At 35.7% G+C, this 22,079-nt stretch overlaps 1 protein-coding gene across 2 annotated transcripts in view; it reads right to left on the bottom strand.

Annotated features, from left to right (window-relative positions):
• The window catches only part of LOC114334080 (uncharacterized), an 80,361-nt gene that overhangs the window by 33,773 nt on the left and 24,509 nt on the right, over positions 1-22,079 (bottom strand). For both annotated transcript variants that reach the window (XM_028284095.2, XM_028284096.2), the window contains exon 3: positions 3,297-3,522. In XM_028284095.2, coding sequence (XP_028139896.1) covers positions 3,297-3,522 — 226 coding nt within the window. The remainder of the gene's footprint in view (positions 1-3,296; positions 3,523-22,079) is intronic.

Below are 22,079 nucleotides of genomic sequence, written 5' to 3'. Positions count from 1 at the left end.
GCTGCAAAGGGGTCGACAAACGCTTAGTTGTGATTCTGCACCCGAATTAACGTTTAAATGCCCATTTAAGAGAACGTGAAGTTAGCCCGAATAAAGAAATAAAAAAATAATTACAATTGACGAGGGGGTTGTTTCGCACTTTAAGGGGTTGGACAAACGCTGCGAAGGAGTAGACAAACGGGTATTTGTGATTCTGCACCCGAATTAACGTTTAAATACCTATATAAGAGAACTTGAAGTTAGCCCGAATTAAGAATTAAAAAAATAATTACAATTAACGAGGGGGTTGTTTCGCACTTTAAGGGGCTGGACAAACGCTGCGAAGAAGTGGACAAACGGGTAGTTGTGATTCTTCACCCGATTTAACTTTAAAATACACGTTTAAACGTACGTGAAGTTAGCCCGAATTAAGAAATAAAAAAATAATTACAATTAACAGGGGGGTTGTTTCGCACTTTAAGGGGTTGGACAAATGCTGCAAAGGGGTGGACAAACGCTTAGTTGTGATTCTGCACCCGAATTAACGTTTAAATGCCCATTTAAGAGAACGTGAAATTAGCCCGAATTAAGAAATAAAAAAATAATTACAATTAACAGGGGGTTGTTTCAGAGGGTGGACAAAAAAATTATGTGGTGGACAAACATGGACAAACGATGGACAAACAATATAGCAACGCTTAGTTGTGATTCTGCACCCGAATTAACGTTTAAATGCCCATTTAACAGAACGTGAAGTTAGCCCGAATTAAGAAATAAAAAAATAATTACAATTAACAGGGGGTTGTTTCAGAGGTTGGACAAAAAAAATTATGTGGTGGACAAACATGGACAAACGATGGACAAAAAATATAGCAAGAGTTTTTTTAAATTTTCGAAAATTTGTGGATTTGTGAAGTTAGCCCGAAAAAAAATTTTTGTTTATAAAAAAGAATTGATGGGTGGACTAACGAAATAAAATGGTGGACAAACGTGGACAATCAATGGACAAACGAATGGCATCAATCGCATTTTTTTTCCCGACTTTTTCGGGCTAACTTCACGGAGCTCTGGCAGCCCCCTGTATCGAATCCTCCGGGCTGTACTTTTCCTCTGACTATAATAATATGTATTTAAAACACGGCACTTGTCTAGTCCGAAGTGCATACTAATATCATTAGAAAAGGATTCTACAGTTTTTAGCATCTCATCTAGTTGGCTTCGAGTGGAGGCCATTAATTTCAAATCATCCATATACAACAGATGATTAAGCTTCGCCACCACATTGTTGCTATTTTTGATGCTAAAACCTGCGTCAGTGAAGTTCAATAGCTGAGATAGTGGGTTCACAGCTAGACAGAACCACAGAGGACTCAACGAATCTTCTTGAAACAGGGCCCGACTGATTGCGATATTTTCAGTTTCGATGTTATTTTAACCAGTTATTTCAAGGTGAATTCTAGTCTTCCACTCTGTCATTATATGCTTTAACACATTGCGTGTCACGTCGCTCATATATGAGATACACGGATATTTTGCCAGGGGCCACGTCGCTCCTTTTTGATATACACGTATGACTAACTTTCATGGCCGTGGATATCAATGGCCCCGGAGAGTAGTATCCCGATTAAAGCGTGGCACGCAATGTGTTAAAAAGGTCACAATATTATCATCGACTTTACATATTTTCAATATATCAACAAGCCATTCATGCGGTACTGAAACAAAGTCCTTCTTGTAATCAATAAAGGCGTAAAATGGTTCCTCTTTTTGGAATGTGTCTGGTTAGAGATGACTGAGTCGATGATAAGTTGTTCTTTGCAACCCATGGAACTTTTAGCGCATTCTTTCTGTTGAGGCTCTATAATATTGTTTAGAGCACAGTGCTGGTAGATACACCGGGCTACACATGATGTGAACAATTTGTACAAAGTTGGAAGACAAGTAATTGGGCGGTATTTGGCTGGATCTTGGATGTTATTTTGATCCTTCGGTTTTAAATAAGTCACACTTATAATTATTATTATTCAGATTTAGCCATACGGCTCACACTCCCTCTAAGGGGAAATTGACTCACCCCAGATACCTACGGTATCAAAAGGATTGAGCTCTGGTGGGACTCTTTCCGTGTTATCGAGCCCTAGGAGACTTGGTATGCTGGAGTATCTCCCAAAGATTATCGTACACATCTGATCGTCGAGAGTAGTACAGCTTTCTGCATGGTCTTGTAAATATGCCCAGACAGGCATTCAGACCCAGCTTTTTTATGTTTTCGATGAGGTTCTTCGGGATGACTCCAGTAGTAGACATAATAATAGGTATCGTCTGGGTACTTTGCATTCTCCATTGTCTTCGTATTTCAATTTCCAGATCTCTGTACTTGGAGATTTTTTTTTTAGTAGATTTTGGTAAATTTAGTACGTAGATTATTGTTGTTAGGTATCGCTACATCAATTAGCTATGTTTGTCTTGTTAATTTGTGACTAGTACGAGATCTGGTCTATTATGTGCCACTGTTTGGTCTGTGAGCACAATGCGGTCCCAGTATAGCTTATAGTTGTCATTCTCAAGCATACTCTCAGGGACGTATTGATAATATGGGAGATGGTCCGTTTGGAGAAGTCCCAGCTTAATAGCTATCTCTTGATGAAGGATCTTTCCTACTGCGTCATACCGTTCCTTGTATTCAGTTGCAGAAAATGCCTGGCAGCCCCCTGTAAGATGTTGGATGGTTTCTTGGGCTTGACATCCGTATCGGCATTTGTCATTTTGGACCTGAGGATCTTTAACGATATATTTCAGGTAATTTTTGGTTGGTATAACCTGATCCTGCATGGCCAGTAATGAACCTTCTGTTTCAGGGAACATCTTTCCTGATGTCAACCAATAGTTCGACGCTGTATTGTCGACATAGTCTTGGCTGACCTCATTGGGATGTCGCCCATGCAGAGGTTTACCCATCCAGGCGCGCATTTTTTCGTCCTTAGTAAGATGGTTTGTGTGCATTGTGATTTTTTTGTGTTTTCTGCATTACTCCTTTAATATTTTGATTTTTAGTCGAACAAAAATAGTTGTCTTTAGAACTCTTTAGCGACGTATAATATAATATTTATGGATTACCGTCGAAAGTCGACATCGTCAACCAAAAAAGAAGATGAATCTGGTTATTTTTCTAGTGACATTATTGGGTGTGAATCTGTCTTTTGAGTTTACTCCTCGTAGCTTAAAAACACGGTATAGTAAAACTAAAACTACTCTTAAATTGGAAGGAAGAAGAAGACCAAACACATTAAAACGAATAAACTTTAGTATTTACTTACATTTTGAACATACACTGTTGTGCTTCCTAAGAAACTGTAGGCTTCCAAAGGCTTCATTGCAGAAGTTGCAAACAAATTCGTCACTTTTATACCTATTGCACACTCTACCTCTAGGGTAAGGTTTGTGAGGTTTGTGTGGCTTCTTGAGGATGGATGGACGGAATGATTCTTCAGATACAGTGGTATTATCTAATGATTCTGTGGGTACTGGCTCCTCACTTTGTATCTTAAAATCAAAAAGATAAAGATATTTAAACATCAAATTACTCAGTGTAGCTGTTGATGTAGTTGCTAATATAGAGTCTTTTAAAACAATCTTAATTATCCTAATATAAATGTGCTATGATTCTGATATTCTGTTCATCAAACCAGTCTCCACCAAAGCTTTCTCAAAAACAACAAAGCTTGTCACGGGCGGGGAGCTATACAAGTGACAATATAATTTATAACTTATACTGTGTTTATTTTATAAAGCTATATTGTGTTAAATATATTATAACATCGTTAAATATAAACGTAAATTTATAAAATATGTCCACGGATAATAGCAATTTCCTAATTATTATATTAGGCGATCTTATAAAAACAAAGACAAAAACATGTATAATATTATACACACAGAAATAAGGAGAAAGATCAGAGAGGCAAAGGAAAGATGGTATAGTGACAGATGCGCAGAGATTGAACAGTTGGTAGAGAAACATGATAACTTAAACCTTCATAAGAAAATTAGGGAAATAACAGGCACAAATATTAAGAAAAAATCAAACATACTGCTGGATAAAAACGGCAAAATAATTATAGACGTCGGTGAAAGGCTTAAAAGATGGCAGGAATATATTCAAGAGCTATTTAAAGACGAACGGACTGAGATAGTACTAGAGCAGGAAAAGTTCGACAACGGCCCAGACATAACAGAAGATGAGGTATTAGAGGCGATAAAACGAACAAAGAACAACAAGGCAACAGGTCCTGACGAAATACCTGTAGACATAATACGGTTAATAGAAGAACAGCAAATTGGAATATTGGTCGACTTATTTAATACAATATACAGTACAGGAATCATTCCCAGAGATTGGCTGCTGTCAACGTTCATAACACTGCCAAAAAAACCAAACGCAAAAGAATGCCAAGACCACCGGATAATAAGTTTAATGAGTCATACACTCAAAATATTTTTAAAAATTATACACCGGAGAATACATAACAAACTTGAGCAGGACATAAGCGACACGCAATTTGGATTTAGAAATGCAATGGGAACGAGGGAAGCCCTGTTCGCTGTAAATGTACTTGTGCAAAGGTGCATGGATGTTAATCAGCCAGTATATATGTGTTTCTTGGATTACAACAAAGCCTTCGATAAGGTCAGACATAACCGCCTTATCGAATTACTTGAAAAGAAAAACTTAGATATGAGGGACATCAGGATCATTAGTGCTATCTATTATAATCAGATCGCTGTGGTAAAAGAGAACAACGCCTTTTCAAATGAAATGCAGATTGAGAGGGGCGTCAGACAGGGCTGTGTCCTGTCTCCTACTTTGTTCAATTTGTATTCAGAGGAAATAAGCCAGGAAGCACTAGAAGACCTAACCACGGGAATAAAAGTAAATGGCCGACCAATCAATAATATACGGTTTGCCGACGACACTATTTTATTAGCCGAATGTCTTGAAGATTTACAACAAATGGTTGATAGAGTGGTAGAAGTCAGCCAAGAAAACGGATTGTCCCTAAACACAAAAAAGACACAATTTATGGTAATCACAAAAGCTCAGCAGCGCCAAGAAAGCATAACAATACATGGAGAACAAATTAAAAAGGTTGAAAAATATAAATATTTGGGTACAATAATTAATGAAACTAATGAGTACACAGAAGAGATTAAAGCAAGAATAGGACAGGCAAGAAATGCTTTCAACAAACTGAAAAAGTACTCTGTAGCAGGGACATTACAATTTCTTTAAAGATAAGACTTCTGAGATGCTACGTGTTCTCCGTATTATTCTATGGGTTGGAGGCTTGGACATTAAAGAAGGATGTTTCGGACAGATTAGAAGCTTTCGAGTTATGGGCCTACAGAAGAATATTAAGAATAAGTTGGGTGGATAGAGTCACGAACATCGAGGTGTTGAGAAGAATGGGAAAAGATAAAGAGGTTTTAAATACAGTTAAAGTCAGAAAACTACAATATCTGGGACATGTTATGAGGGGCGAGCGTTATAACTTGTTACAATTAATAATGCAAGGAAGAATACAGGGTAGAAGGAGTCGCGGAAGAAGACGCATCTCCTGGTTAAACAATTTGAGAGCTTGGTTTAATTGCACTTCTGCTGATCTCTTTAGAGCAGCGCTATCGAAAGTGCGAATTGCCGTGATGGTTGCCAACCTTCTTAGAGGAGATGGTACATGAAGAAGAAGAATTATTATATTGACAGTACATATCAAGGATATTACATATCGATGTGCACTTCCCGTCATAAAAAACTGGTACACTTTTTTTCCCAATGTAAACCTGTGTTCAGACTGGACACAATGGTTCATGAATCACTTCATTGTTGCCATCACAGATGACGGAATTGCACTAAATCTAAATACAAAAAAAAAAATACCGTTTAAAAATGTACAAAGTTTTTAGGTATTATTTTTATCATTAACAATTGGCTATCATTGAAGAAACCTGGGAAAGCTTGGCCGAAGATGAAAATTTATCACTAAATTTAATTAACTCAGTGCCCAGATTACAAAAAGTGATTAATAATAATGGAGCTATGACAAAATATTAATATCTCGGCAGTTTCATTCGTTCTAGGCGTCACCAGACATTTCTGAGTTATTCAATGATATCCAGAACATTCTTGTACGTGACTGCTTCTTCTTTCACGTCAAGGGACTTTTTCTATGTAGGATGTAGGATCAATCTACAGGACTGCCGTCACACTGCTCCCTCCTTTATAGTTATTCGCCTCGAATAACTGGTCTATCAGGGTCTCGTTGAAGCCAACAAGGTGGATCAGTTCCATGATATGGGGCTAATCTCTCAATATTAACTACCTTGGGTTTACTTCTAGCTGAAAACTGGATGCGGATCGTTTATTTTCTTCAAGACGGTGTACGGGTCTTCCCAGTTTCGTTGAAGTTTCGGACTAAGTCCTTTCTTACGTGTGGGATTGTATAACCATACTGGGTCACCTCTTTCAAAAGTTGTCCCAGTAGCATGCATATCGAGCCTTAACTTGGCTTTATCACTTTGGAGCTTCAAACTTTTACGAGAAAATTCGTGGACTTTTTCCAATTTTTCTCTTAAATTTTTTATGTACGTCAGGGATGAAGATTCTTCTTCGAAAATATTTCCGAAAATAAGATCTTGAGGAAGCTTCATTTCTCTTCTGGTGATCATCATTGATGGAGAATAACCGGTTGCTTTATGTTCGGAACTTCTGTAGGCTAACAGGAATAGAGGAATTAGGGTATCCCAATATTTTTGATTATCAGCAACAAACATTGAAAAATACTGACAAATAGTTCTATTATGTCTTTCGATCATTCCGTCTGATTGTGGATGGAGAGGCGTAGTTCTAGTTTTCTTAATAACCAAGATTTTCATTAATTCTTGCCATAATTCTGACTCAAAATTTCGGCCTTGATCAGAATGCTATTCTAAAGGGACTCCATGCCTTGATACGACGTGTGTTATAAATAATGCTTCTGCTACTGTAGTCGCTTCTTGATTAGTAAGGGGTGCAATTTCAGGCCATTTCGAAACATAATATATTGCAACCATTAAGTACTTGTTTCCCTTCTCTGTCAGCGGGAGTGGACCGAGAATATCTACTGCAAGCCGTTCAAAAGGCTCTTCGGAAAGATATTGTGTCATTTTACCACGACTTCTTGTTCTAGGGCCTTTTCTACCGTTACATAGATCGCATTTCTTACACCAACCTTCTACATCTCGGCGACAATTTATCCAATAAAATCTGTCTCGAACTCTGGACAGTGTTCTTTTTACTCCAAAATGTCCTCCAGACAAGCTGCTATGAAGTTCTTGCAACACACTTTTAATGTGTGATTTTGGCAGTACCACTTGTTGAACTATACATACTCCATCGGGACTTTCCCACTTCCGATATAATAGACCATTGGAAAGATGTAGAGATTCCGATTGAGCCCAGTACGCCTTTACAGTTCCACTGTATTTGAATATTTCCTGCCAAATAGGTCTTACTAAATTTTTAACACATTCTCGTATGACTCTTAAGGCATTATCTTTCTTTTGACTCTTTTTAAATATTTCCAGGGAAGTCTGATCATTAGCTTCTTCCTGTTCAACCGTGGTCATGCAGAGACTTACTTCTTCGGTTACGCTCTCTTTTTCTTCAAGTCTTTTACAGTACTGGCATTGTCGTTCTAAACAGGGTCGCCTAGAAAGAATATCGGCATTGTTATGGAGACGACCTTTTCGATGTACTATGTCGAAGTTATACTGTTGGAGTCTCTCTATCCATCGAGCCACTTGTCCTTCTGGCTTTTTAAAATTCATTAACCACTGCAAAGCGCTATGGTCTGTTCTGATTGTAAAATTTCTGTTATAAAGAAAGGTATGAAAGTGTTCTAAGGATTTTATAATAGCTAGGAGCTCTTTTCTGGTAACGCAATAATTTCTTTCTGCCTTTCCTATTGTTTTACTAAAATATGCAATAACCTTTTCTTCTCCTTCTTGTTCTTGTGATAATACAGCGCCAATACCATGCTGAGATGCATCACAATCCAACAGAAATTTTCCATCTTCTCGTGGATAGGCTAGGATAGGTGCTGTTGTAAGTCGTTTTTTTTTTTAATCTACGAAGGTATTTTGACAATCCGGTTTCCAGTCAAATTCAATGTTGTTTTCGGTTAGTCGATAAAGGGGCTTAGCGATGCAGCCAAAATCTTTTATAAATTTTCGGTAATATGAACAGAGTCCGAGAAAACTTCTAATGTCCTTTTTATTTCCTGGTTTAGGCCACTCTTTAATAACTAAAATCTTCTCTGGATCAGTTTTAATTCATTCTGCTGAAACGATATGTCCTAAATAGTACGCCTCTCTTTGAAATAGTGAACATTTCTTATAATTTAGCTTTAAATTGGCATTTCGCAATCTGTTAAATACCTCGCTTAAGTTTGTCAGATGCTCGTCAAAGGTTTTGGACATAATCATTATATCATCAAGATATACTAGACATGTTTTCCAAGTAAGTCCTCTTAAAACCATTTCTATCAGACGTTCAAACCTAGCTGGAGCATTACAAAGACCAAATGGTAGAGCCTGAAACCTGTAGAGACCACGGCCAGTTGAAAAAGCTGTTTTGTCTCGATCATCAGGATGTACTTCTACTTGCCAGTAGCCACTTTTTAAGTCTATGGTTGAAAACCATTTAGCACCTGATAAAGTGTTTAGTGTATCATCTATTCGTGGCAATGGATAACCATCTTTTTGTGTAACTTGGTTTAATCTTCTATAGTCTACACAAAAACGAGTAGATCCATCTTTCTTAGTTACTAAGTCTACTGGTGAACACCAGGGACCCGAAGCTTCTTCGATGATGTCAGCAATTATCATGTCTTATATTGTTTTCAACTTCTTTTTGTTGGTAATCTCCTTGGAGCTTGACGAATTGGTCTTGCATCTCCAGTATAAATTCTATGTTGAACTAGACTAGTACGCCCTGTAATTTCTCGGATCCAAAATGTCATAGTTTTCATTAATAAATCCATTAATTTTTACTAATTCTTCAGTTGTTAAATGATCGACATTTTTTATTAGTTGTTGCACGAGGTTGGGTCAATTGGGTAACTTGAAGCTGTGTTATTTTTCAAATATTTTTCGCACTTGATTATCTTTTCTAGAGGCGTACAGAGTGCTATTGGTTGTTCTTTCTTCAATTTAAAAGGTTTTTTCGAGAAATTAGCAACCTTTACTGGAATAGTCTCATCTATATTAACGAGGCATCTGGCTATCAAGATTCCGTCATTAATAAGTTCCTCACTTTCAACAACGCCGAAATGTAAACCTTCAGGTTTTTGACTCAGTCTCGCCAGGACTCTACTTTCAGAATTTTGAGGAATTTCTGTATCTTCACTAACTATAACTCTTACTTGAGGTATCGACTCTTCAAAATTTAAGACTATTTCTTCATTTTTAATAAACAAAATTTTATTTTCAAGATTTATGATAAATTTATTTTGCATAATATACATTCCAAGAACGCATTCATCTTTAATATCGGCTACAAGAAATAGGTGTTTTATCAAGGTGTTGCCAATCTGTATGGTTGCCGTTACTTCTCCATGAATTGGAATAATGTGACCTGAAGCTGTTTCAAGAACTAAGTTTGTTTTAGTTGGCTGTAATTTTCTCTTCAGAAGTCCGTTGCGAATAAAGGATCTTGTTGCGCCGGTATCAATTATAAGGTGCATTTTTGATTGTTAACGTAGCCCTTAAGTAATAAATTCTGTTCATTTTTATTTATTTAAAGTATAACTGCGAATTTGGGGGCTTTTATAAGATACAGCCGACGCCCGCCCCTTAATGTCAACTTTTATTCGTTTCCCTGGCTATTGTTTGAATATCTGTGGTCAGTTGTGGGAGATCGATTTCTTACATACCTATCTCTACTAGTATTTCTAGTACGACTATATGATGGACTTCTGGATGTCGATCTAGGCGACCTTCTGACCTCATTCTTGTATTCTTCTTTTCTCGCTTGGGATCGGCTTCTGCAATTGGTTTGCGAATGTCCCATTCTTCCGCAGTTAAAACATCTTCTGTTTTGATTTTGAGCTTTTTGTTGATTTTGTTGAAGATTTTGGAGTATGTTCAACATCTGGGACAAAATAGGTTGTTGATTATCTGTGATAGTGACTTCTTCATCTTCTCGAAATATTATTTCTTTTAATCTTGGGCGAGATCTTGAAATACTTTTAGCCGCTTCAAACTCCTGGGCTGAAACTAGTGCTCCATTTAGCGTTTTGTGGTGTTGTAATCGGAGAGCCTGTTGCATTTCGATATCATGCAGTCCGTCTATGAACGCCTGTATACCGATTTGTTCAAGAAAATCTTTTGGTGTCTGAGGGTATGCCAAATGCAATAATCTTTTAATATCTGCTTCAAATTCTTGTAGGCTCTCATTATGTTTTTGATACCGAACTTTAAGCTGACTTTGAAAAACCGGCTTCAGATCTTGTTGGGCATATCTCGTTTCTAAAGCTTGAACAAGCGAGTCATAACTAGGTGAATCCTGGGGAAGAAATTGAAGGACGGTTGCTGCCGGGCCTCGAAGCGACACTACCAAGGAAGCTGCCATTTCTATCTCAGTCCAGCCATTTGCTCTAGCTGCAGCTTCAAATTGGAAACGATGTTTCCCATGCTGTTTGGCCATCGAACGTGGGTGGTGTCAAAATTTTGCTATTTCTGATTGTGCCTGATTTAAGAAAATGTAGGGGATGTGAAGATGAAGGGGCAGTTTGTTCAGATTCGACATTCGTTATTGAAACAATACGAGATAAAGAAGCTTGGGTATCAATTTTTCGTTATTAACATAACTATTTGTCTTTCTAAACTAGATTTTAGATTAAAGTCGGTTCGCTAAACTCAGACACAACTGGCTAGTGCTTTTAGTAAGTAATTTTGCCAATTTGGTAAAATGGGCAAAAAATAGTTACTAAATAGTTAATAATTACTAAATAGTTAGTAACTTTGCCAATTTTGGCAAAATTGGCAAAAAACAAAAAATTACCTACTAAAATCACTAGCCAGTTGTGTCTGAGTTTAGCGAACCGACTATATCTTGTTGTTTATTTCTCTTCTTGCCTACGTTTCTCTTTCAACTCTTCCATTTTTAAAAACCATTCTGGGGGTCCGGATGTATCCATTTTTTTTCAAACTTAGTAGATCGGGTATTGGCCATATAAAAATTACTTAATGTCTTCGTATCCCACCGCTGTCGCCAATGTTACTCTTGTTTAATAGCGATTTATTGAACACCAACAATATTACAATTCTTGAACTCAATGACAACTATCAACTTTAAATACTCAATTACAACTGTTACCTAAAATGTCAAACACATGTATTTATAGATTTTCTGACGTTCTAGACGTCACCAGACATTTCTGGGTTATTCGATGACATCCAGAACATTCTCGTACGTGACTACTTCTTCTTTCACGTCAAGGGACTTTTTCTATGTAGGATCAATCTACAGGACTGCCGTAACAATATAAATTTAAATATATAGAGTGATTCATTCAAGTCTAACATAGTTTATGATCTTTAAATTTAATGAAACACCCTGTATATTTTTATGTTTTTGGAACATTTTAAGTGTGATAAATTAAGTGTGACTATTTAAAGTGTGATAAATTATATTATTGATTTCAAAATTGTATGTGTTTAATATCTTAACGAAAATTATACATAAATTCAAAATTTCACCTTGTATTATTCATTATAAACCCTACATATACACTTTTTCAAGATAAAAAATATAAAAATATACAGGGTGTTTCATTAATACTAAAGAACATGGAATATGCTACAGTATTTTTACTACAAAAGCGATATTACGTAGGTCAAAATTTTTGACGGTAAGAGAACTGTCAAAACATTAGAATGTGACTTTTCATTATTTTCATTGCCATGTTTATAATAAACATGGCAATAATTAAAAGTCACATTCTAATGTTTTTGACAGTTCTCTTACGTCAAAAATTTTGACCTACGTAATATCGCTTTTGTAGTAAAAATACTATATACTTGCGTGTATCACGCTGTATATTTAAATTTATGTTTAAAAAGCACACATCTCAATTTAAAAGTTGACGTATCCCAGCTTTTTTTATAATTTTCCAAAATAAGGGCACAAACAATTTTATGCCATGAGTGATTTCCATACTTTATAATAATTTCAAAATTTCACCCTGTATTATTCATAATACACCCTATATGATATAGTTGAAATCAGGTTGTTTAACAGCTTTTAAAACGGTGTTTCATTAAAAATAAAGATCATGGACTATGCCATAGGCGTAACCAGGGGGGTTTTGGGGGTTATAACCCCCCCCCCCCCATTGGGATGGACTTTGAGCTCTATACGCTTAACACCATACCCCTCAGAGACCTTCCAGTAGTTGTAACCCCCCTTAGGATCATCCTGGTTACGCCTATGCACTATGCTAGGCTTGCGTGAATCACCCAGGAGATTTAAATTTATGTTTAAAAAGTGCACATTTATATATAAAAATAGACGGATCTCAGCGTTTTTTATAATTTTTTTAAAACAAGGACAGAATTGTTTTATTCCATAAGTACCTTTCACCCTAATATATAGGGTGTGTAATACCAATCTTAAAGCATGTATTGATGATAATAAACAATATTGTTTTATACAGGGTGTTTGGTAAAGACTGGGCCATAGCTTAACCTTAGATTCCTGAGGTTAAAATAGATCGATTTAAGCTAACTTAACGTACGAAAATTGATAATAACCGAAATACAGGGTGTCAAAGTTAAACATTTATTTTATTTATTCTTGAATATTTTCTAACAGGCATGACATAATATCACGAAATTTTGTAGTTGGGAGTCTTTTGAGACGAGAAATCTAAATTCGCCACCAAAAATGATGTATTACCCAGAGGGCGCCACATACGCCTTTCAGTGTTCATTTAATAGGTTCAATTTTTTTTTTAGTACCCAATTCAATTTTTTGAAATCAAAACTTTTGTTCTCTTAATATTTTTACTTAAAAAAAGTATACTACATTCATCTCTACTCAACTAAACCGTTTTCGAGATAAACGCATTATAAATCTGCGAGACAATATAATTTTTTGCATAATATCATTGTAGTTACACCAGAAAAATAACTTAAGAGGATGGGTACGTATTTTCGGCTGCAATGCTATTCAAATGGGGATTCATTTTTTTCGAATCCTGAGAAAACTAATAAGTATTTTTGAAAAGTTTAAACGCAGAATGAAAGATTACGTTATTAGCGAGGGCCGAAAGTCCCTGAGAACTTCGATAATGTTTATTTTAATAAGTTACAGGGGTGAAAAAATAAGAGAAAATTTAGTGTGATTTTTAATTTCAAATATCTCATTCAAAATAAACTTTTTATTTATTCTAAGGGACTTTCGGCCCTCGGTAATAATTTAGTCTTTCATTCTAAGTTTAAATTTTTCGAAAATATTTATTGGTTTTTTCAGGATTCGAAAAAAATGAACACAATGTCTGTGGTAATATTTCCAAATCTATCTTTGTCTTCAACGCACTCAGTCGAATATAATGTCAGTCAGACAGTGACAATCATGCAGTGACAATTTTAAATATTTGACATGGCATCGGGAATATTTTGAGTTGTTGATTAAATAATATTAATATAGTGTATTTGATAAATAATTGATTTAAGACGTGAACTTAATAAAAAGTTATTTATTGTGCATTATTTGTGGAAGATCCAAGCAGAGAATACATCAGGATAATATTATATTCTGTGATCCAAATCCTATTTTGTAGTTAGAGATGTTCAAAATTGTAAGCGTTCCATTGTAACAATATATTATTAAAAAATCACTTTACTTTTCCTCTTTTCTCTATTGAGTATTAGTTTTTTGTGCATATAAATTATTACAATCACTGAATACATAGTTAGTGAAAAAATTATCAGTAGTAATTGCACAAGAGCTCTAAAATTATTGAATTTTTCCCGAGTGACACTTTGACAGTTTTAATTTCACGAGCCGAAGGTGAGTGAAATTATGTCAAAAGTGTCACGAGGGCAAAAATTCTATCCGCTCCGAGCTTCGCTGGTATCGCCACCTACCTACAGGATTACTATTATAACTTTTACCGGAAATTGTTGCCTATACTCTGTGAGTTTCACTGGTGTGGCTGCTATCGCCATCTAACGGTTGACTAGTGTTCCTATTTCCTAGTGTTTCCTTGACTAGTGTTTCCTATTTAAAGAGGACAGTAGAAAAGCAAATAATAGTTGTTTCAAACTTATTATTTAATTCTTATCGTGTAATATTTACAACGTAAAGAAGTAATTGGATTGTAATCGATAATTACTTGCAATAAGTTCAGAATTGATTATTCATTATGATTATTTTTAAGATTTTGCTTATCGTTTTGACGTTTATGTTGACAACTAATATTAGAAAAAATTTATTCTGCAAAAAAGTATAATAATTTAATATAATTATAGTATAATACTTCTTAAATATTAACTTATGAATGACAGTTAACGGCATCCTACGTTTGCTGTGATTGGTCGTTATCTTCACGCATTCAAATTTTGTTTCAGGATTGGATTGTAAAATTGAAACCGTCAAAATTCGAGAGTGTGCTAACTGATCCTTTAGCTCAAATTTTGCTACCGTTTTAAAATTAAAATTGTGTTTACTTACTTTTTTCTAATTGCATCAATCCATTTTTGTCGTTGAATTACCTTATGCTTAGCGACAGGAAAGTTGTAGAATACACAGTTACTACTGTAACTAGTATTTCGACACTCTTTAATACAACAACTTTCGTGAGACATTTAAAAGCTATAATATGCAACTCTTAATGCAGAACGTCAAAAAGCAAATTTCCAGTAAAGGTTTACAAACTTGTCACTACTGGCGCTCGCGAATTTTTAATTATCCCCTCTACCTACGAGCTCACAGCGTATATTAATTTTAGAGATCGAGTGCAATTTGTTGCGATTATTTCATGAATAAAACTGTTCAAAACCAAAATTTTATTGTAATTTATTTATGTAAGTACAAATTAGTACAATTAAACACACAGTTGTTATAAATATTTTACGGTTGAAAGTCATCACTTTTATAATTTTTAAAACATTAATTGTCATTAATGTCACTGAATGTATTTTTTCGTAGCAACGAAGGGCATCTGACGTAATATACTTGACGACGGGAAATTATCAAAAATTATCAGTAGTAATTGCACAAGAGCTCTGAAATTATTGAATTTTTCCCGAGTGACACTTTGACAGTTTTAATTTCACGAGCCGAAGGCGAGTTTCACGAGAGCAAAAATTCTATATTAATTTCAGAGGCCGAGTGCAATTTGTTGCGATTATTTCATGAATAAAACTGTTCAAAACCAAAATTTCATTGTAATTTATTTATGTAAGTACCATTAAACACACAGTTTTTATAAATATTTGACGATTGAAAGTCATCACTTTTATAATTTTTAAAATATTAATTGTCATTAATGTCACTGAATGTATTTTTTCGTAGCAACGAAGGGCATCTGACGTAATATACTTAACGACGGGAGATTATCAAAAATTATCGATTTAATTCAGATTTCTGTAGCTTTCTATTGGTCAGAATCTCCTATGAATGAAATAATCGGGTATAATATCACAAGAGAGTGAGAATAAATTGAAAATAATGCGACAGTTTTTCGAAAATTTGTTGTCTGGAGAGCCCGCAGGGTTGCCCAATGACAACCAAATTTGTAAAAATGAAGCATTATTTTCTTATTTATTCTTACTGTCGTGTGATATTCGTAAGATTATTTTTTAATACGTATATTATGGATATTTTCTTAAATGTGACAGTTGTCAAAACTAGGAAACTGGTTGCCATTAAACAGAAACAATCTACTTAAAAAAATTCTATCGGGAATTTTCTACAGTAGATAATTCTCAGTATAATTTTAATCTGATTGGACAGAATTAAACACGTGATCAAATATCTTACTATACGATTGGAAGTTAAAATCATCAAAAGATAATCAATTTAATTTAGATTTCTGTAGCTTTCTATTGGTCAGAATCTCCTATGAATGAAATAATTACATTTATTAACTGAATTAATAATTTGCAATTATACAAATAGCAGTTATCCAAGAACATTCAAAAGCCATCTTTTTAAGTTAATGATGACATTTTCAAGTAGAATGACATTCTAGTAATGTTTACATATCCATACCAGTGTGAATTTTACTACACGTAATTTGCCGTGTAAAGACCGAAAAAGTAGGGATAGCCGTAAAATATTTGCGAATTATGTACAGATGGCCTTAAAACCAAAAAAATTTACAAAAATGTATCGCAAATTTCTTCAAATGGAATTTGCGATGCAATGGCATAAATATGAGAACTGGCACAAATTATGGTTTCAAGTTTATTTTTCGGGTCTAACTACAATGATATTATGCAAAAAAATATGTTGTATCGCAGATTTAAAGTGCGTTTATCTCGAAAACCTAGTATACCTTTTTTAAGGAAAAATATTAAGAGAATAAAAATTTTGATTCAAAAAGTATGTAGAGTGGGGATAAAAAAATTGAACGTATTAAATGAGCGCTGAAAGACGTATGTGGCGCCCTCTGGGAAATACATCATTTTTTGTGGCGAATTTAGATTTCTCATCCCAATAAACCCACATTTACCAAATTTCGTGTTGTTATCCCTTGCCTGTTAGGAAATATTCAAGAATAAATAAAATAAAATTTTAACTTTGACACCCTGTATTTCGGTTATTATCAACTTTCGTACTAAGGTAAGTTAGCTTAAATCGACCTATTTTAACCTCAGGAATCTAAGGTTAAGCTATGGCCATTTCTTTACCAAACACCCTGTATTTATATCCGGTTATCTTTGTGTTAACGGGTATTGTTCATATAAATGTACTATATGCGGTTTTTTATTTTATTTCGAATTTTGTTTTAGATATTTTTGTAAATCCAAAACTATTGAAAAGAACGGAGTTGTTTCGAGAAGCATTTTTTTTTGTTTGGCTGCAAAAGTGTTACAAATATTTTTTATTTATAGTCAAACCTTAAAATCGTCACTTCGGTAACTGTCCTACAGTCACAATTTGTAGTTTAAACCCAAATATATGTAACACTTTTTGACGTATATACCTTTTAGAGTCATTTTTATAGAAAATAAATATTTAACTTTTTAGTTAAATATAAAAAAAAAATAGTTCTTACCAATAAAAATATTGTAGATTAGAAAGTTATGTCCCAGACCTCTCGCATCATTTCGGTAACACAACTTTTATGCGAAGAAATCTACAATACCGACTTAACTTGTTGTTTATTTCTTTCGAGTTCCATGTTCGCGCGTAGTCTAGTCTACATTGTTTGATTTGCTTGTCTAGATAATTGCTAAGAAGAAATGCGTTCAATGTGCGTCCCCGTTTAGGATTTTGTCCTCTTCAGGGTTTGTAGTGAATGTATTGTGTGGCAGTAAAAGCAAACAGTCCGAAAAACACACTGGGGCAAGTGTCGTGTCCTGGTGTTTTTCCTTGGTTATGCCGGACGATGGTGTCCAGAAGGCCAAAAGTCAACAGAGAAGAAAGTTTTGATGGATTGTTGTTGGTTCCATAGACATTTACGTGTACTGTCCGTGCTTTGCTCTCGACCAGTCTCCCTAGAAACCATTGTACAACGACAGGCGAACCTGCGTCCCTCGTGGGCGGTCAGGAGGTGGCTTTTGAGCAAAGCGTGGACAGTGAGCGTTCGAGTGGAGAAAATAGTTGCGGCTATTTTCTTGGGACGAACAGGTATAATTGTGCAGTGAAGTTGGGAAACCGCAAAAAACCAACTTCTCCCTGTTCGGGGTAGGGAAGAGGATACGTTATAGGTGGGTACGGAAGGCTAACAGAGTAGCCTCAAGGATGTTTTCGTACTCTGCCGGGAGTTCGTCAATGCATGTTTGCATTAGAGCAGACGGTAAATGAATCTTTTTGTGTTTGGGCGTTCGGCAGAGTACGTGGCCGGAAGATGAACAGGAACATTTGAGAGATTCTTGTGTGTCGGAGGGGGGCCGTTGATTACTTTGATTGTGAAGTTCCTGTTCAGAGAGTTTATTCTCTCGGTGATTTTGGGGATGTTTGAGATGTTATGGATTTCGTTTGAGGGGTATCGCCAGTGCTCATAGTTGCATCTACGCAAGATTCTACGTTCTGCACTCAGCAACCTCTCTTGTTTTGCTCTAGCGCAAAGAGAGTAGAGGCATGATTTGTACTCCATGACGGTTCGAATGAAGGTCTTGTAAGTGTGAATGAGAGTCTTCTTGTGTGTCTTGCCAATTTTTCCAGAGAGAGGGTTGAGAAGTCTGGCCCTGTTCCTTACCCTATCTAAAGTTGCCTTTAGATCTGCGTCCCAGTTAAGAGTCCTGGTGAACAGTACTCCCAAATAGTTCGCAGTCGGGCTAACAACAAGCCTTTCTCCCAACAGACTAAGTGGATATTGGTCGTCTTCATTATTTAGATTCTATATGACACAGAAGGGGCGCGAAACACAATTGTTGTTGTTTTGTTCGCGTTCAGCGTGACTCTCCACTTACAACACCATTCGCCGACCCCGTCCAACAGAGCCTGGGCTCTTCTGAAGAGGAGTCTTGGGTTGTATCGAGAGGTTGTTGTGAGCAGAGTCGTGTCGTCTGCATAGAGAAACAGCCGAGTACCTGGGATATTTTGGTTAGTGATGTCGCTGTTGTAGATGATGTACAACAGCGGTGCTAGGACTGATCCCTGGGGAACTCCAGCTTGTGGAGTGAAGGGGGTGGACTTTTGATCGCCTATTTTCACTCTGACAGTTCGGTTGTGGAGGTATGAGTGTACAATTTTGGTAAATTGTAATGGTAGCCCGATGTCCAGAAGTTTCCGAACAAGCCCGTCATGCCAGACCTGATCGAAAGCCTTCTGCACATCCAGGAATGTGGCTATGGCGAATGAACCATCGTTGATGGTTTGAGTAACTTTAGTAGCGAATTTTGGTATGATATTGTGGTTTTCGAGAAAGTCATTGAGCCTCTCTTTTAGGATTAGCTCAAGAACCTTACCCAGAGTGTTGATTAAAGAGATTGGTCTATAGGATTCCACGTCAGTTGGGGGTTTGCCTTTTTTCAAAAGCATGATGGTATTGGCCACTTTCCAAGGAGTAGGAAAGTGGCTGTTTTTGAGACATGCATTAAATATTTTAGTTAGAAGAGGGATGATACTCTCTGGAAGTTTTTTGAGGCACCTTCGGTTGATGCCATCAGGTCCGGGAGCGCTGTTTTTGCCTATTTGGCAAAAGCTCTCCGTTTCCCTGTTTGTGAGGGGTCCATGATAGGATCATAGACTGGAATGTGGTGGTTGAGAGTAACATTTACTATGTATTCTGTGTTGAATTTAAATAAGCGATCAAAGTTCGGGTTGTCTGGAGTTTGAAAATTGTTTTGAAGCGAATTTCTGAATGCTTCAGCTTTCCCTTCTGGGGAATTGACTATGTGATTGTTGACCAACAGATGGGATGGTGGAGATAGTTTTTGGTTTGTTAGGACTTTGAATTTCTGCCAGAATTTACCTCCGTCTCTGTAGTCCAGTTTTGAGGTAGTATCTTCCCACCGGCGAGCCGTTAGGTCAGATATCTCCCTCTTTATCCTGGCACAGATTCGGTTGTACTCTGTTTTGATTAGTGGATTTCTGTTGGCCTTGTATTGACGTAGAAGACGTCTTTTTTGTTGGATTTTGGCAATGATGTATTGTGGAAGTGCCGGTGATGTATAGGTTATTTGTTTAAGTGGGATTGCGTGCGTGATCGCCTCAGTGATGAGGTTCTCAATTTCGGTTGCACTGGTGTCGATACTATCGTTAGTGTCGAGTTCGCCTAACATAGGGAGATTTTGAGTGATGAAATTTTGGAATTCAGTCCAGTTAGCGTGACGATAGTCTCTTATAGATCTTGGAGGGTTTGGTTGTTTTGGAATTAGTATGTCGGTGTCGACAAGAAGTGGTACGTGGTCTGACGTTATTGAATCGCCCATGTGGCATCTATCCCCGAACCGATCCAGAATGTTACTAGTAACTAGGATGTGGTCGACAATAGAGGCCCCATTGGCGTTCAAAAACGTGTATTCAGTGTTGGTGATTCTTGAGATGGGAAGGTCTAGTATATAATCCGTGAGGCGGATGCCTTCTGGGTTTGAACGGTGATCACCAAACTGTGTGTGTCTTCGCGCGTAGCGTATGTATGAGTTAGTGGCAGTGGTTTTTAAGGAATATGGTAAGTTTTTTTTTAATAAATTAATGAATGACTGATTTTTTCGGCGTATACTTATTATTGACCATTTCGGTAACTACTTTTTCATCGAAGTTTTTCCCTCAGATAAGCAATATAATGTATTTTTCTTTTTAAAAAATAGGACATGTTTAATAACCTCAAAAATTTTAATAATCTAAGTTACTCCTAGAGGGAGCTAAATTACGAAATGTAAGATTTCGTCATTTCGGTAACGTCATTTCGGCAACATTTTTAAAAGTAATATTGTGTTACCGAAATGATATTTTGTTACAGAAATGATTAGTTTCTTTTTATTTATAGATGATGGACAGCGAAAAATTAAAATGTTTAAAAGAAAAATTAACACAAGATAGAAAAAATTCCTACGAATTAAATTTAAAAAATAAAGAAGAAAAGAAAAGAAGAAGAAAAAAAAATAAAAATAAAACTGTTTTAAATCCTAAAAAGTCCGAGCTTTTTGAAGAAGATAGGATGACTAAGCCTTCAACTTCAAATGGATATTCTTCGGCCCAAACTAGCATCTCCAAGACTAAAATTCAAGTCAATTTCAAGTTCGAACAGAATAAACGTAATGTCGAGCCGAAAAAAACATTGAAACTTGAACTGAAAAAAAAGTAAATAATATCCACGACAATAATAATGATAAAACAGCGCAAGCTAAAATAAAAAAAGAGTACTTGCAGAATAATAGAACACCAACGAAAATAAAAATTAAAAAGAGGAAATGTAACGAAAAGATAAAGAAGAAGTAAGAAAAAGAGTTCAGAAACATAGAATGAAATTAACAGAGCAGCAACTTGAAGAAAAAAGAAGAAAAGATCGAGAACGATACAAAAAAAGAAAGAAGGACAAGTTTAGTTTATAAAAGACTTGACACCACGACATCAAAGAATAAAAAGAAAGGAATGGAGTAAAAACAGCAAAAGATATAGAGAGAAGAAAAAAATGAAAGGTGAAACCGAAAGATTTGCTAGAGATAATTCACCCGCAACAAGTGAAGATGAAGTTACAATTGAAAATCAGGACGACCCATTTCATGAGGATCTTGCGGAAAATTTAGATGTTATGGATGTTGTCAAAAAGAAAAACACACCTTCAAGGCAAAAAAATGTTGGCCGACAAATAGTGAAAAAAGAAAAATCTTCATGTTATTGAACATTAAAAAAGGCAGAATTAAAAATTAGAGACCTAACCAAACAGCAAGAGATCGAAAAAGGTTACAAAGGGAGAAATCTAAATTTAAACAATTTTTAAAACAAAAAAAAAAGAAAAAAAATCTCCTGAAACAAGGGTGACTAAATTGATAGCTGATATCGAAGTTCCAGATAAAATGAAAAGAAAGTTAGTTTTTGGGGAAGTTATTAAAGATCAATTAGAAGAAAACGCCAAAATGTTAAAAAATCATAAAGCTAAGAATACGTTATCGATTGTGTCTGGAAGCATAATAAATAAATATCGTTTAAGGGGCGAGACTTCAAAAATACTTTCGTACAGAATGCATCGCAAATTCATTAATAATTCCCAATACGAAAGAAAAAAAAACGTAACCATGCAGTTATCCAAAAGTTGTCAAAATCAGTTCAAATTTTTTTAAAAAGGGATGAAAACTCAAAAATTTGTCCAGGAAAAAAGGATTATATAACTAAAAATAAAGTTAAAAAACAAAAACGTATTATGTTGGATTCTCTTTGCAAC

This window comes from Diabrotica virgifera, chromosome 3 (assembly GCF_917563875.1).
Source record: "Diabrotica virgifera virgifera chromosome 3, PGI_DIABVI_V3a".
In the NCBI taxonomy this organism is placed as follows: Eukaryota; Metazoa; Arthropoda; class Insecta; order Coleoptera; family Chrysomelidae; genus Diabrotica; species Diabrotica virgifera.
The sequence above is the reverse complement of the archived record's forward strand: the minus strand, read 5'-3'. Positions and strand labels throughout refer to the sequence as shown.